Below are 13,122 nucleotides of genomic sequence, written 5' to 3' on the forward strand. Positions count from 1 at the left end.
GGAGCAAAGTTTCTTATCCACTGCTGGTAGAAGTGATGACTAAGATCCCAGTAAATGAAATAACCAGAAATATTGAAAATTTTTCTACCACTTTCTCCGTAATTTCTCTTCGTGAGACCCACATACTGGTGGAAGTAATGAGAATATTGCCACTGATTTCAGAAAACTATGTATCAGGAACATTTTGCATTAGATAACAGTTTGTCATATAATCAGTTTTATTCTTTCCCTGGGGAAGTCAATTTATTAGTCATTTTCTTCTGCCAGTGTGGGTCTTACAGCCAGTGACAGGAACAATTGCAAATATATAGTAATAAAACCACAAAAATTGGCAGAGGTGTGCAGATGCAATTAAATTATTCCAGCTCTTTAAAATAAAATCCGATCCAATATCAGGATGTCAGTTTGTGCAATCAAGTTTCCAGTTTTTAAAAAAGCACTGCAGTCTTAATCCATAGGTCTGATCCAAATGAACTTACGTAAATGGAAAAATACCCACTGATTTCAGTGAGCTTTGGATCAAGTCCTCATTACTTTATATAAAGTTCTGGGAATAGTCATCTCCAAAGGAGACTATGAGAATGAAACTCCAGCTTATCTCAGAATATCAGGAATTTATTTTCTCTAATTTATGAAGGTGCCATCTTTCTTCTGAAGGATGGACATAGATTTTAAAGCCAAATATTTCTTTCCAGTGCTTCCAGGACCTATCAAGTCTATATATGTTATGATCTTAGCTGAATTTATCACAGAAAGAAATGAACTGGTATGACCAATAGCAGAATTCAGGCTTGAGAAAAACTGGAAATGTTCACTTCTTCACTGAAAGACTCAAAGTGAAATAATTAGTTATTGTTCTCTTGATCCCTTCTCAGCATTTACGACTGCTACTCTAAGAAACATTTTACTATTTCATAAGGCTGGTGTGCCCTCAGAAACTAGAGAATGTCAAATGATAAGCTCATAGAAATAAGACTTTGGCTGTACTGTTATATGAACAATCTGTTTGAACAGATCAGGAATAATTGATGAATGCTGGAAATTGCTGTGAAAGCTGGTATTTTATAACCACAGTGAGGATTAGCACACATGTTTTGTAAGAATGAAAACCGATATAAATTACATCTCAGTATTGAAATGGGATACCCGATACAAGACATATGTGCTTATATATACATGTATACACACATATATATGTACATATAAATGTATATTATATATAAGACAGCAGGATAAAAATAATGAACAACTGAGCAAACGTAATAGGTCTTTCCCCTATTAGGTGAAGTATAGTTTTACTATTGTTCTGCAGTCAGACCAAGGTATTTTTTTCTGGAGTAAGTAAGAGCTTTCCTGAAGAATGTAGTAAGACAAAAATATGATATACGTACCTTGCATTATATCTGTATGGTCTATTATATCTATACATGGTATATTAGAATATATATACAGTATATATGTGATAGGCATATATGGCATTAAAATAATTATTCATGACAATAATATGCCTTCTGTGCATACCTATGAGACATTTATCTGACATGCTTTGCTTCCTGGAAAACAGTCATGTGTATACAGTATTGCATAGAATCAGTTGCGGAAGGATTTTATCGCATTACTTACTTTTTGCCTGAGACAAAGCTGGCAAGCACTGGAGCACCCATCTGAAGCTGGCAGCTTCTGTTAGCGGAGGAAAGAAAAGCAAGGCGCACGTTTAACTCTCCATTCTAAGTGAAATGTTATGCAGAGATGGAATATGGACTATCTCAGCAGCTTCACAGGAGAGGCTGGGTGCCAGCGTTTCACAGTGCTTGTTGTGCTCTTATTTGAGCAGGAGCAACTGGTCTGTAGTACACAGGAAGCAGCTCTCCAGCATGTCCAACTATGGCCAGTTGCTGGCTGTGGGTATCATGGGTCTGCCTCTTCCCATACATCCCTCCCTCATAATCTTGCACTCGCAGGACAACAGTGTGCCTGTGCCAGCTGGACCCCTAAAGCCACTAATACGAGAAGTGAGGAGTGAGGACTAAGAGCTCGTCTCAGGTTGCCCACCCCAGTTCTACATGGCTGCATTTGAGTCACTAGCTGGTCCAAAATTCCTGTCTGCAGCTTTCTCACTGGCCTTTTGCTGCTAATTTTTGCTTTGTTCCAGTTAATTTCTGCATGTTTTCATACACTTTGATTACACAGGTGTAACAATTTCTAGGAAGTAGCTGAGAGTGAAGGTCAACCATGTGCCTGATGGCCATGGAAGCGGCTGATGCTGTATAAACAGAGAAGAGTAGGAGCAAACCATGCTGAAGACGACGTTTACCTGAGAGGCTAAAGTAGTCAGGCATCAGCAAGACAAAAATGATCCAAATAGCTGGAGAACGCCAACATGCATTTGGAGCACAAGAAGGAGTAAAGGGTCAGGTGCCTGAGCACGTGGAGAAGGGAGGAAGAGTGTAGAGAATGAAAGAGAGACTTGTAGAGGGAGTGGCCAGTGCGGAGGAACTTCAGAAATGCATTTTCTGCACTCAACAAATCTTCAGAATTCAAAACAAGCCTTTAAGTATGACTTCGCCAAGAAAGTAGGTGACCTGTTTTAACAGGAATGAAAACTGCATGTCCCCCAGTAGGAGAAGAAATGGTGAGACGTCTCAAGACAACACATTTATAAAAAGTTGGGGATACTGTGAGAAAATTTCAGCAATGCTGGATGACTGAAATCTAGTAATTTTTCATTCCACTGCAGGGGTGGAACAACCAGCAAATGAAATTAAAAACAGTATAAAAAGTATTCCTTGATATAAGATATTGCTAGCTGAATATTACTTTGTGTATTGCTGTTCACTGTTCCATTTTTGAGATCAATATAAGCAGCTTCCTTAATTTATAGTATTTAAAAAACATGATACATGGCGAAAATAGAAGTCATTTAAGTGCAATTTAATTGAGATATATTCCTGAGTTCTTCTGGAGGATGTGAATGTTGGAAGAGAAGTAAGGATTACCATAAGAAATAAAATACTAGAAGGTTAGGCCAGCAAATGAAACCTAGTATACCAAATTTCATATGATAGTAAAAATTGTTGTACAAATATTCTTTTCAGAGAGAACAACAGCAAAGCATAATAAGGAATGAAAATGTACTATAATACATTATCTGAAAAGGCTCATTTAAAAATCTGAGTTATTATTAAACAGTGACAGACTGATAATAGCACATAATTCTTAAACCATAAGAGCTTTAATATATCAATGAGGTGAAGTGGTGAGTCCTGTTGCTGCTAGGATACCTGTGTTTGTGTAATTTAGGCAAATCCAGAGAAGCTTTTTAAGCAATTGTTCTGTGCATGTAAAAAACTACACGAAGTTAACAAGCTTGTTTGTGAAGAAGTATACCTGATATCTACTACAGTGGAGTTTCTTTTTGTTTAGTTTTTAAAGTGAAGATGCATATAGCTGGATGCTGAGTGTGTTTACTGGCTTTTTATGCTATTTCTGCCCTACTTCAGCTTTCTGTATCATTCTCCTGAAGTCTCCTGGGTACACTTGGCGGTTTGATTATGTATCACGTGTTTATTTAAAATATTACTTAGCTTCTCTGTTACTGGAATACTTGATGTTGCTTTCATTAGCAATTGCTTTTAAAATGAGTGATTTTCCCTATTAAAGTCATATATAGAATTGAATATCAAATAATAGCATTTTGTAATCACCTCTGCTTCTTTTTGAGTAGATTTAAAGAGTTCTTTGCAAAGGGCAAGACATCTATTACATTTACTAGAGAACTTAGCTTGTATGCAAGAGACATTTCCTAAAAAACTTTCTAGGTTTCTAGCAGTTTCCACGAAATACTCTTGATTTCAACCCTGTTAAATTATGAAGATATATACCATAAGGTTTTGTTTAGAAAAGCTGAGATGGTGGCCAAATTGCTTGAGGAAACGTAAAAAGATTAATGATTGAGTTCTGCCTGGCTCCCAGATTCTCACTTCCTGAATCAGTGGAGCTGAGTCATATCACAAAGATGACACATATTGACTCTGGGGAGGGAGCAGCAATTATTTGCCTTATTATTTTCCATGTCAGGCACGTAATAGAGCAATATTGTGCCAGCCAGCGAAAGAAGAAATTTCTAGCTTGTCCGTCCTTCAGCTTGAAGGACTGTTGTACATGCTTCTCAAAGACGGGTATATATTTGGAAATAAGGACCTTACCGCGAAGGAAAACAAAAATATCTAGATCTTCTGCTGGATTCTACTTTCAAGCGAGACAAAATACCAGGCAGTATAAACAGTTCTCAGTTTCCATATTAATGCTCTTCCAGGGAAGTGGCCTATGGATCATCAGCTCCAGAAAAATCATTTTGGTGGTGGCGTTGCGTAGTCTTTCTCCCACAACGTAGAGCAAAGCTGTTTAATGTTTGTTTAGTCATTCTCAAAAGTCTGTACATGTTACCTTTGTTGTTTGTTTGTTTGTTTCATAGATCTATTTGCGATTCTTGGACTATGAGATGCAGAATTCCAACGAATGTAAAAGGAATTTTGTAGCTGTCTATGACGGAAGCAGCTCCGTGGAGGATTTGAAAGCGAAGTTTTGCAGCACTGTTGCTAATGATGTAATGCTGCGGACAGGCCTTGGTGTAATCCGCATGTGGGCAGATGAAGGCAGTCGAAGCAGCCGATTCCAGATGCTCTTCACATCCTTCCAAGAACGTAAGACCCTAATCAATGTGTCTGCCTTTCAGTTTGTTAAGTGATGCAAATCCCCAAAACTCTTAATATTTTCTTCATGCAGAGAAGTCACTGAAGAATGTTCCCAAACCAACTATGTAAATATTCAGAACAGCTTTTATTCCAAGCATTTACAGAGTGCAATAATTTGTAATGCAGTAGATAGAGCACAGGATTCAGAGACAGGAAGACAAGTATGAGTAGTCATGACCTGTCCTGTCGTATAACCATGACTTTTATCTGATCCCCAAGCTATTGATGTCTCAGTTTTCCGTTACACAACATGGACAATAATACAGCTCTGAGGGTTTTTATCAAGCCTGATCCTTTTTCTATGAATTTGATTATTTAGATCTCATTATGATGGGCATTTGAAAAATACCTTGTGATTATTTTATCACAGATAGTGGGTGTGTTTGTGCATATTCTAGAATGCACATATCAATAAACCTATATGTCAGATATTGTTAAGCAAAAATTTAGTTAATTTTTTCTAGTAGCAGAGGTTTTCTAAAAGCCTTACTAGATGTTTCGGTTAATATTCTTTCTATACACCTTGCTTGCATTCGTATGTTCACAAAATTTCTGGACTCAGATAATAAGCAAAATAGCTTTTGAAAGAAACAAAAGCTAGTTCTAGCCAGTTAAAAAGAAAACAAAAACAAAACAATGAAATAAACAAACCAACCACAAAAAAACCCTCAATGAGACCCAATAATCCCATTCACTGGAAATTATTGACTCAGGTAATCACCCGTGAAAGGTATCGATTTGTTTTCTTTGATGGAAATAATGCACATTTGGTCCCTTGAGGAAGGAGTATATGCATTTATTTTCATATGCTGATTCATGTTAATTTTTAATGTATTTTTTGGTTCAAGCATCACATGTCTGACAGAAAGATTTCTGTGCGGCTGTCAGTGGTCGGAATGAAGGCACAATCCTACCAAACATATTCTTCATCTGTATTCTGTGTGTGTGTACCCTGCAATGAGGCAATGAGACTCTGTTGAGAACAGCCTCTCTAATTCCTTAATTATGGCTCTGATTAAAAATTTCTGACAGTCTACATGCCTGAAACTGCATGCACCACTGTACTCTCACACTGCAGCCTTAGGGTGGCTTACATTTTTCTTGTCTGTAAATCAGGCCAGGGTCTAAAAGATACTAAGAACCTTCAGTTGAGATGGTGCGGCCCTTTTCTCATTTCTGCAACTGGAGACGTCTTGAATATTCAAGATCTGATTCATTTTTTTCACAAGGCATCCTGATCTGTTACCTTAGAAACAACTGCATAGACACTGGAGGTTCACAGCACATAAAGAACTGGAGAGTGAAGCACTGTGATGACTAACTTGAAATGAAGGTTTGAATAAGTGTGTGTTTGCAAGGCTTTGCTATTTTAAAGGAAAATAAGGAAAAATGTGTTTTTTTCTCTTATAGTATTCCTAATATGTTTACCTGACATGCTACATCTTATGAGCTACTTTGTTCTTGTAAACAGATGATAGTTTATACTGTATGGTATTCTGATTGTGAATTTGAAAATATTAACATGCTGTGTTTTCTGTAAATTTATTCTGAAGAATCATTGCTCGCTAAAAGCTGAAAATCTATTAAGGGCTCAGTTGTGTTTGAGATATGTATAGACAGCCTGCTCATAAATATTAGAAGAAAATCCATTCATGTTTTTAATGCTGGAAGTTGACTTTAAAGACTTGAAGGTGATGTTGATTGTACACCCTGTGCCAAGTCAGCTGTCCCTAAGTGCTGCCCTATGCCGCAGACTGATGCTAGCTGTCAGGAGTCAGCTAGAGCAGATGTCCGGTGGTGCACACTGCGAGACACAGCTCATAGCATGTAAACTGCAATGTCTTTCAGCAGTGTGTGGGAATAATTAGATCATCTGCATGGAGGAGAAGGAATGTCAGTCCTCATTCAGGGAGATGAGCATCAGGGAACAGACACCTGTGTCTCTACTCGGGGACAAAGAGGAAAAAAGTAATTTTGTTCACCTACATCTGTGAAAGAAACAAAATAGAAGATGACATTATGTTGTGGTTATGTCCATGGGAAAGAGTGACAAAGTAAAATCCCTGTATTTACTGTTGCTGTGGGAATGGCCAGGAGGTGTTGTGATCTGTAGCTCCCCAAGTTCCTCTCCTTAGTGTGGAGTTAAGTTGCTGATATTACAGTCTTCCCTAACAGAAGGGTCTGTGAACTGAAAGTATTTTTTTTTGTGGAAACAGACTACTTACTTAGCCTCAGGAATGTTTTCTTTCTGTGTAAGTCTGCTCAATGTTAATTCTTGTTATAGAGCTGTGTCCTGGGGACTTGACATTTCTCTGACTGACTTGAACAGAGAAATCTTAAAGACATTTCTTATATGATTATTTTCATAGGGTTTGATAAGTGTGTTCCAATTACATTTGAAATATATGTGTCTTTTTGTTGGTGTCTAAAAAGTGGTCTTACAAGTTTCCAAACCTCTACCAGTGATGCTCTGCAGAGCAGCTGTGCTGTAAATATGTCTGAAGGAAAGGCATACGATGCAAGAAGTTTTAAATTTCCTATGCCAGAAAATCAGTAATGATTCGCACACCATCAAAATAGTAGTAGAGCTCTAAGTAACACTTAATAACGAATTAATTCTTGATAGCTGATAATTTAGAGTGATGATTTGATATTTCGTGATCAGCATTATTACCTATTCCAACTATCATTATGGGTTTTGTCTGCTTATGTCATTATCTTTCTAATATCTAAAATATCTTCCATGCAAAATATCTTCTAATATGTATCTAATCGTATCTAATAGTATTTTTGTGTATGGGAGTCATTGTCTACCATAGATTTCAAATACTTGATAAATTAATTTAAGGATTGGAAAAAGGAAAACAAGAAAGCTGGTATCATCAAAAGGTGTCTGTTCGTCTGGTAAGATGACTTGAAAGATTAGTCTTGGTTTCTTCACCCGCTGACTAACTGTTCATTTCATTTTCCATGACTGTGAGAGTGATCTCCAGCCTGATTAATGACAGCTGTATTACACCTAGAGCTTCTTCAAAGAGCTGCTCCTGAGCAGACACACCTACGCTTTAACCTAAAAGCAGATTCATAGAACCAGGGCATACGGGATAAGAGAAAATGCCTCTGTATGCACAGCAGGCAGGATGTTCTTTCTCTCACCTCTGACTGCTACTTGGTAGCACTGTTTCCTTCTCCATCCATAACCCTGCATCACAAACCCCAGACCAGAAAAATACCACTTTTATTTTGTTGCCCCTTTGAGCTCTAAGTCTGTTTTTAAAGCCCTGTCACACATGGCTTTCCTAAGGAAGCATAAGTTCTATCATTCCTATTTTCTTTTTATTAAGAAAAACTGTATTTGGGTAGAAATCTAGGGCCATGTTTAGAAGAGTAGCGCATAGCTTTATCAAATAACAGCATGGAAGTCCTTGTTTACAGCCAGAATCCATGAAGAGTATCACCCCAGCAAGGGCAATTTTCTAATGGGGAAACGGCACCGTGGGTATGCAGTATTAATGCCTGTGTTTATTGTGGTGATGCAAAGGGAACTATTGAGAAAGGGAACAACAAAGCGATAAGTGAAGAGATGGTTTCCCTTTGCAAGGACTTGTGAGTGTAAGTAGATTGCAGCTTTGCTGGTTTTGCTTCCTGCTTCCACTCTATCATATATAAAAAAAGAAAACATTGGGATTGCCTCCTTATTGGTGAGCACTCATCACATTTTCTGCCTCTCTGTGCTATTTGCGGTTATCTCTGGTGAAAAACCCTCACTGGCTAAGCATCCCAGTGTCTCTCTGCCCCTGAACAAAATATGTGTTTGTGGTGCCTAGAGAGTATAAACTGAACATAGACTGGAGCTCTGAGAAGATGCTCCTGAACTGCCATTCTCTGGTGAGTTCATATTCCAAAAAAACCCATGGAACCACATATAAGTGTTTTTTAAAGACTAAATTGTCGATATGTATCTCGTGGCGTTAACTATCCATAAAAGTTACATTTATCTTGAACAAAGCTGTCTGAAGGTGACTGAGAAAGAAAATTCAGTATTAAGCACATTTTATTTTCAAGTTTCTAATAGCTGTATTTTAATAATTTTTTGTCCATTAGTGGCAAATGATAAGTAATTTTACTTTGGGTAATATACTTGTAGTGTACTGTACTAAAACTATCCTAATAATTTTATAATTTTAATAAAGTAAGTGAAACTCTCTCAGCATGACTGATAAACTGTTCCTTGGAGAGGCTGAGAGAAAAATTCCTCTGTTTCAAGGATGATTCAAGGAACACTTGAAGAATTTAATTTTTCTTTCTCTTGTGAAGGAAAGAAAGCTCTATTTTTCAGTAAGGAACAGTGGGAAAAGCCAAATGTTCTATACTTAAAGAATTCATGTGCAGAGCATGATGCAATGAACTATCTTGAGGACGTGAGTAGGTGTGAAATGTCTGACGAGTTCAGCGTAAAATGTTTATCGCATCTAACCATTATTAAGATTTCTGAATTCACCCTCAAGAGAAGGCAAGAATTCTCAAAAATATTATGACAAGAAGGGAAGGGCGGAAGAGAGAGAAGTCTAAAAATAGCAAGTAGGGTAGGGTATTCATCTAAGATTTGGGATCCCTGGACTGAAATCCCTGTCTTGAAACAGGCTCAAAGGGTAAATCCACACAGTTCAATGAAGTACGGTGTCGACACCCAAGCCATCTTGCTCGGAGCTAATTCACACCCCAGAAGCAAAGGAGTTGCACTAACTCTGCGTGGTGCTGAGAAACAGTGTAAATACACTGGAGGAAGCACCGCGCTGAAGTGGAACGGCCAGGCTTCACACCTGGCCCGTAACAAGTCAGCTTTTTACTTCATCTTGCAAAAATATTTTGACCTGGCCGTGTTTGCATTTTATCCCCAAAGTATCCTGTGGCGCCCAACAAAATGATGCTCAACACGCAGATAATGTATTTTATTATTTCATAACATCACAATAATGTAATAATTATTAATAACACACAGAATATTTAATTGCTATAGTGCTTTAGAAATACTGTTATTTTATAGTATAAATGAGCATATATTACTTGTGATTATTTATTTTATTACCTCAGTGAAAGTAGTAATTTTAAAAAAAATATAAAATATGAATGCTTTTATTTCTGTTACTTCGTAAACGTGCCATATGGAAGAACTATTAATGTTCTTTATGTTTCTCTGCCTTAGGGCTATTCAGCATTAAAAGAATTTATGATCATTTTGCATTCATAGATTAAAAAGTATAGATTATTGGCTGCATGTGCATTCCCAAAACCTTCCAATAGAAAGAAAATATAGACAACTCTTTTGGCTCAATTTTTATAAATTTTGAAAGCAGTAACCTTCAAATACTAAACTCAGGCTTTTTTAAATGCTGTGATGGTAACCTTCTGGAAATATGATCATTATAACAATCTCCTAACTTGTACTAGAAAAAAATATATTTACATGCCAGATAACAGAAATATCTCTTAGATATCATGTCTGTTCCTGTTAGCTCACTTGCTTATATATCTTCTAGGATAAGTGCACCATCTTGTGTTCAGTGTAAATACTTGTTGCGGAGCAAAAGATGTTACATTATAATTAATTCAATAACTATAAAATCTGTTTTTATATTAAGATACAAGGTATCCCTACAGATACCACAGAAATTTTTAAAAGAAAATATTATCATTAAAAATAATGTAGAATGAAATTATTTTAATTATTTGTTTGTATATATTATTTTGTATTATTGTATTAATTATTTGTTTTGTATATATTATTTTATATAAACTATAATTTTACATAAAAATAATTATTGTTTCAAATCCAAACTAAAATAAGAGCCCCTAATAATATTTTTTTTTCTTTAATTGGTGCTTTAATTTAGATTATAGTGTTTTCATGCTGTAAAAATCCAACAATGTAACAAAGACCTAAAGTTACTAAAATACATCAGGGTGAGTTATATGGATAGTTCTAATTTGCTTGCTTGGATTACGGTTCGTTATGGATTGTTCATTATGCTACATATGCTATCTCACTTATTTCTAGGCCAGTACCTTGGCAGAGCTTGACTCAAGGCAGCTTTGGGACACAGGAGAAGTAACATAACTGTGTGTTCCCAGCTGTTACTTTTAGTCTAATTATGAAGCCATCTTTTCAGAGAGTCACAGGATTGAGGTTGGAAGGGACGCCGGGATATGGTCTAATCCAATCCTCCTGCTCAAAGCAGCGTCAGCTAGAGCAGGTTGCTCAGGGCTGTGTGCAGATGGGTTTTGAATATCTACAGTGATGCAGAGACCACAACCTCTCTGGGAAACCAGGTCTCGCACAGTGTTTGACCAGCCTCAAAGTAAAAGTTTGTTCTTGCATTTAAGAGGAATTTCCTGTATTTCATTCAGTGCTCATAGCTTCTTGCCATGTCACTGGGAACTGCTGAGAAGAGGCTGGCTCTGTCTTCTTTACTCCCTCCCATCAGGTATTTGTAGATATTGATGAGAGATCTCCCACCGCTCCTTCCCCCAAGCCTTCTTTTCTCCAGGCTGAACAGTACCATCTCTTTCAGCCTCTACTCATATGTTAGATGATCCAAGCCTTTAATGGTCTTTGTTGACCTTTGCTGGACTCACTCCAGTACGTCTATGTCTCTCTTTTGCTGCACTGCAGATGAGGCCTCATCAGTGCTGAGTAGAGGGGAAGGATCACATCCCTCAACCTGCTGACAGTGCTCTTTCTAATGCAGCCCAAGATACTGGTGGCCACCTTTGCTACAAGGGCACATTGCTGGCTCATGGTCAGCTTGTTGCACACCAGTTCCCTTTCCGCAAACTTGCTTTCCAGATGGTTAGTCCCCAGCATCTACTGGTGCATGAAGTTATTCCTCCCCAGGCACAGGACTTTGCATTTCCTTTTGTTGATCTGCTTGAAGTTCCTGTTTCTCCAGCCTATTAAGGCACATCTGCACAGCCACACAGCCAGTTCTCCCAGTTTTGCACTGCCTTTGAAATTTCTGACAATACACCCTGTCCCATCATCCAGGATATCAATTAAGACCTTAAAGAGTATTGGTACTCACCCCTGGGGTACACCATTAGTGACTGGCATTCAGCTGGACTTCATGCTACTGATCACAATTTTTTGAGCTTGGCAGCTCAGCCAGTTTCAGTCCAACTCATTTTCTATTTATCTAGACCATACTCATCAGTTTGTCTATGAGGATGCTATGGAAAATAAGGGTGAAAGATTTTCTTAATTGGAGAAACACAACATCCACTGCTCTCCCCTCACTCACCAAGCCAGTCATCCAATTGTAGAAGGCTGTCATGTTGCTCAAGCATGACTTCCCTTTCGTAAGTAAATGTAGGCCACAATCTTCTTGTCCTTCATGTGTTTGGAAATGGTTTTCAGGATTATTTGCTCTGTCACCTTCCCAGGGATCAAGAGAAGGCTGACTGACCTGTAGCTCTCAGGATTCTTCTTCTTGCTTTCTCAAAGACGGGGGGACATTTGCTTTATTCCAGTCCTTGGAAAGCTCCCCCAATCACCATGACCTTTCAGACATAATCAAGAGTGGCCTCACAATGACATTAGCCAACTACTGGGGGCATCACATCAGGGACCATGGGATTGTGTCTGTCCTTCACTACCTCAGACATTTCCATGTCCTTTGTCACCCAGTCTCCTGCCTCATTTAGCATCACATTCGCAATTTCCCCCCATCTTGCTTTGGCAGCTGACATACTGCTTTTTGTTGCCCTTCACAGACAGACCATTACCAGTTTCAAACCCAAGCAGACTTCAGCTTTCCTAACTGTATCACTACATCTTTGGTCAGTGCCCCTGTATTTCTGCTGGGGTCATCTGACCCTGCTGCCACCTCTTGTAGGTGTCCTTTTTATGTTTAAGTCAGGAACTCATTGTTCTTCTATGCAGGCTAGCTGCCACCTTCACTTGATTTTCTGCTTGTCCAGATAGACAACTACTGAGCTTGGAGGAGGTGATCTTACATAATCAACCAACTCTTCTGGAACACCTATCTTTCCAGGACCATCTCTCATTGCATTCTTCCAAGCAGAACCCTCAACAGTAAAATTCACTTTCCTGAGGCCCAGAGTTGTGATTGTGTTTTTTGCCTTATTCCCTCTTTGCAACATCCTGAACTCTGCTCTCTCATGATCACTGCAGCCAGGGCTGTACCTGACATTCACACCCCTAACCAGTTTTTCCTTGTTTATAAAGGTATGAGGCCCAGCAGAGCTCCCCTCATCAACTCCTTGATTACCTGTATCAGGAAGTTATCATCAATGCACTCCGGAAACCTCCTGGATTACTTGTGCTCTGCTGTGTTGTCCTCCACAGATA

At 38.2% G+C, this 13,122-nt stretch overlaps 1 protein-coding gene across 6 annotated transcripts in view; it reads left to right on the forward strand.

Moving 5' to 3' along the window:
• Positions 1-13,122, forward strand: part of NETO1 (neuropilin and tolloid like 1) — a 77,535-nt gene that overhangs the window by 44,829 nt on the left and 19,584 nt on the right. For all 6 annotated transcript variants that reach the window (XR_012585695.1, XR_012585698.1, XR_012585697.1 and 3 more), the window contains exon 7: positions 4,475-4,703. Coding sequence is in view for 2 of the 6 variants with exons in the window: in XM_074576538.1 (XP_074432639.1) it covers positions 4,475-4,703 (229 nt within the window). In the remaining 4 variants the exon portion in view is untranslated. The remainder of the gene's footprint in view (positions 1-4,474; positions 4,704-13,122) is intronic.

Source organism: Larus michahellis, chromosome 2 (genome assembly GCF_964199755.1).
Source record: "Larus michahellis chromosome 2, bLarMic1.1, whole genome shotgun sequence".
NCBI classification, from domain to species: domain Eukaryota; kingdom Metazoa; phylum Chordata; class Aves; order Charadriiformes; family Laridae; genus Larus; species Larus michahellis.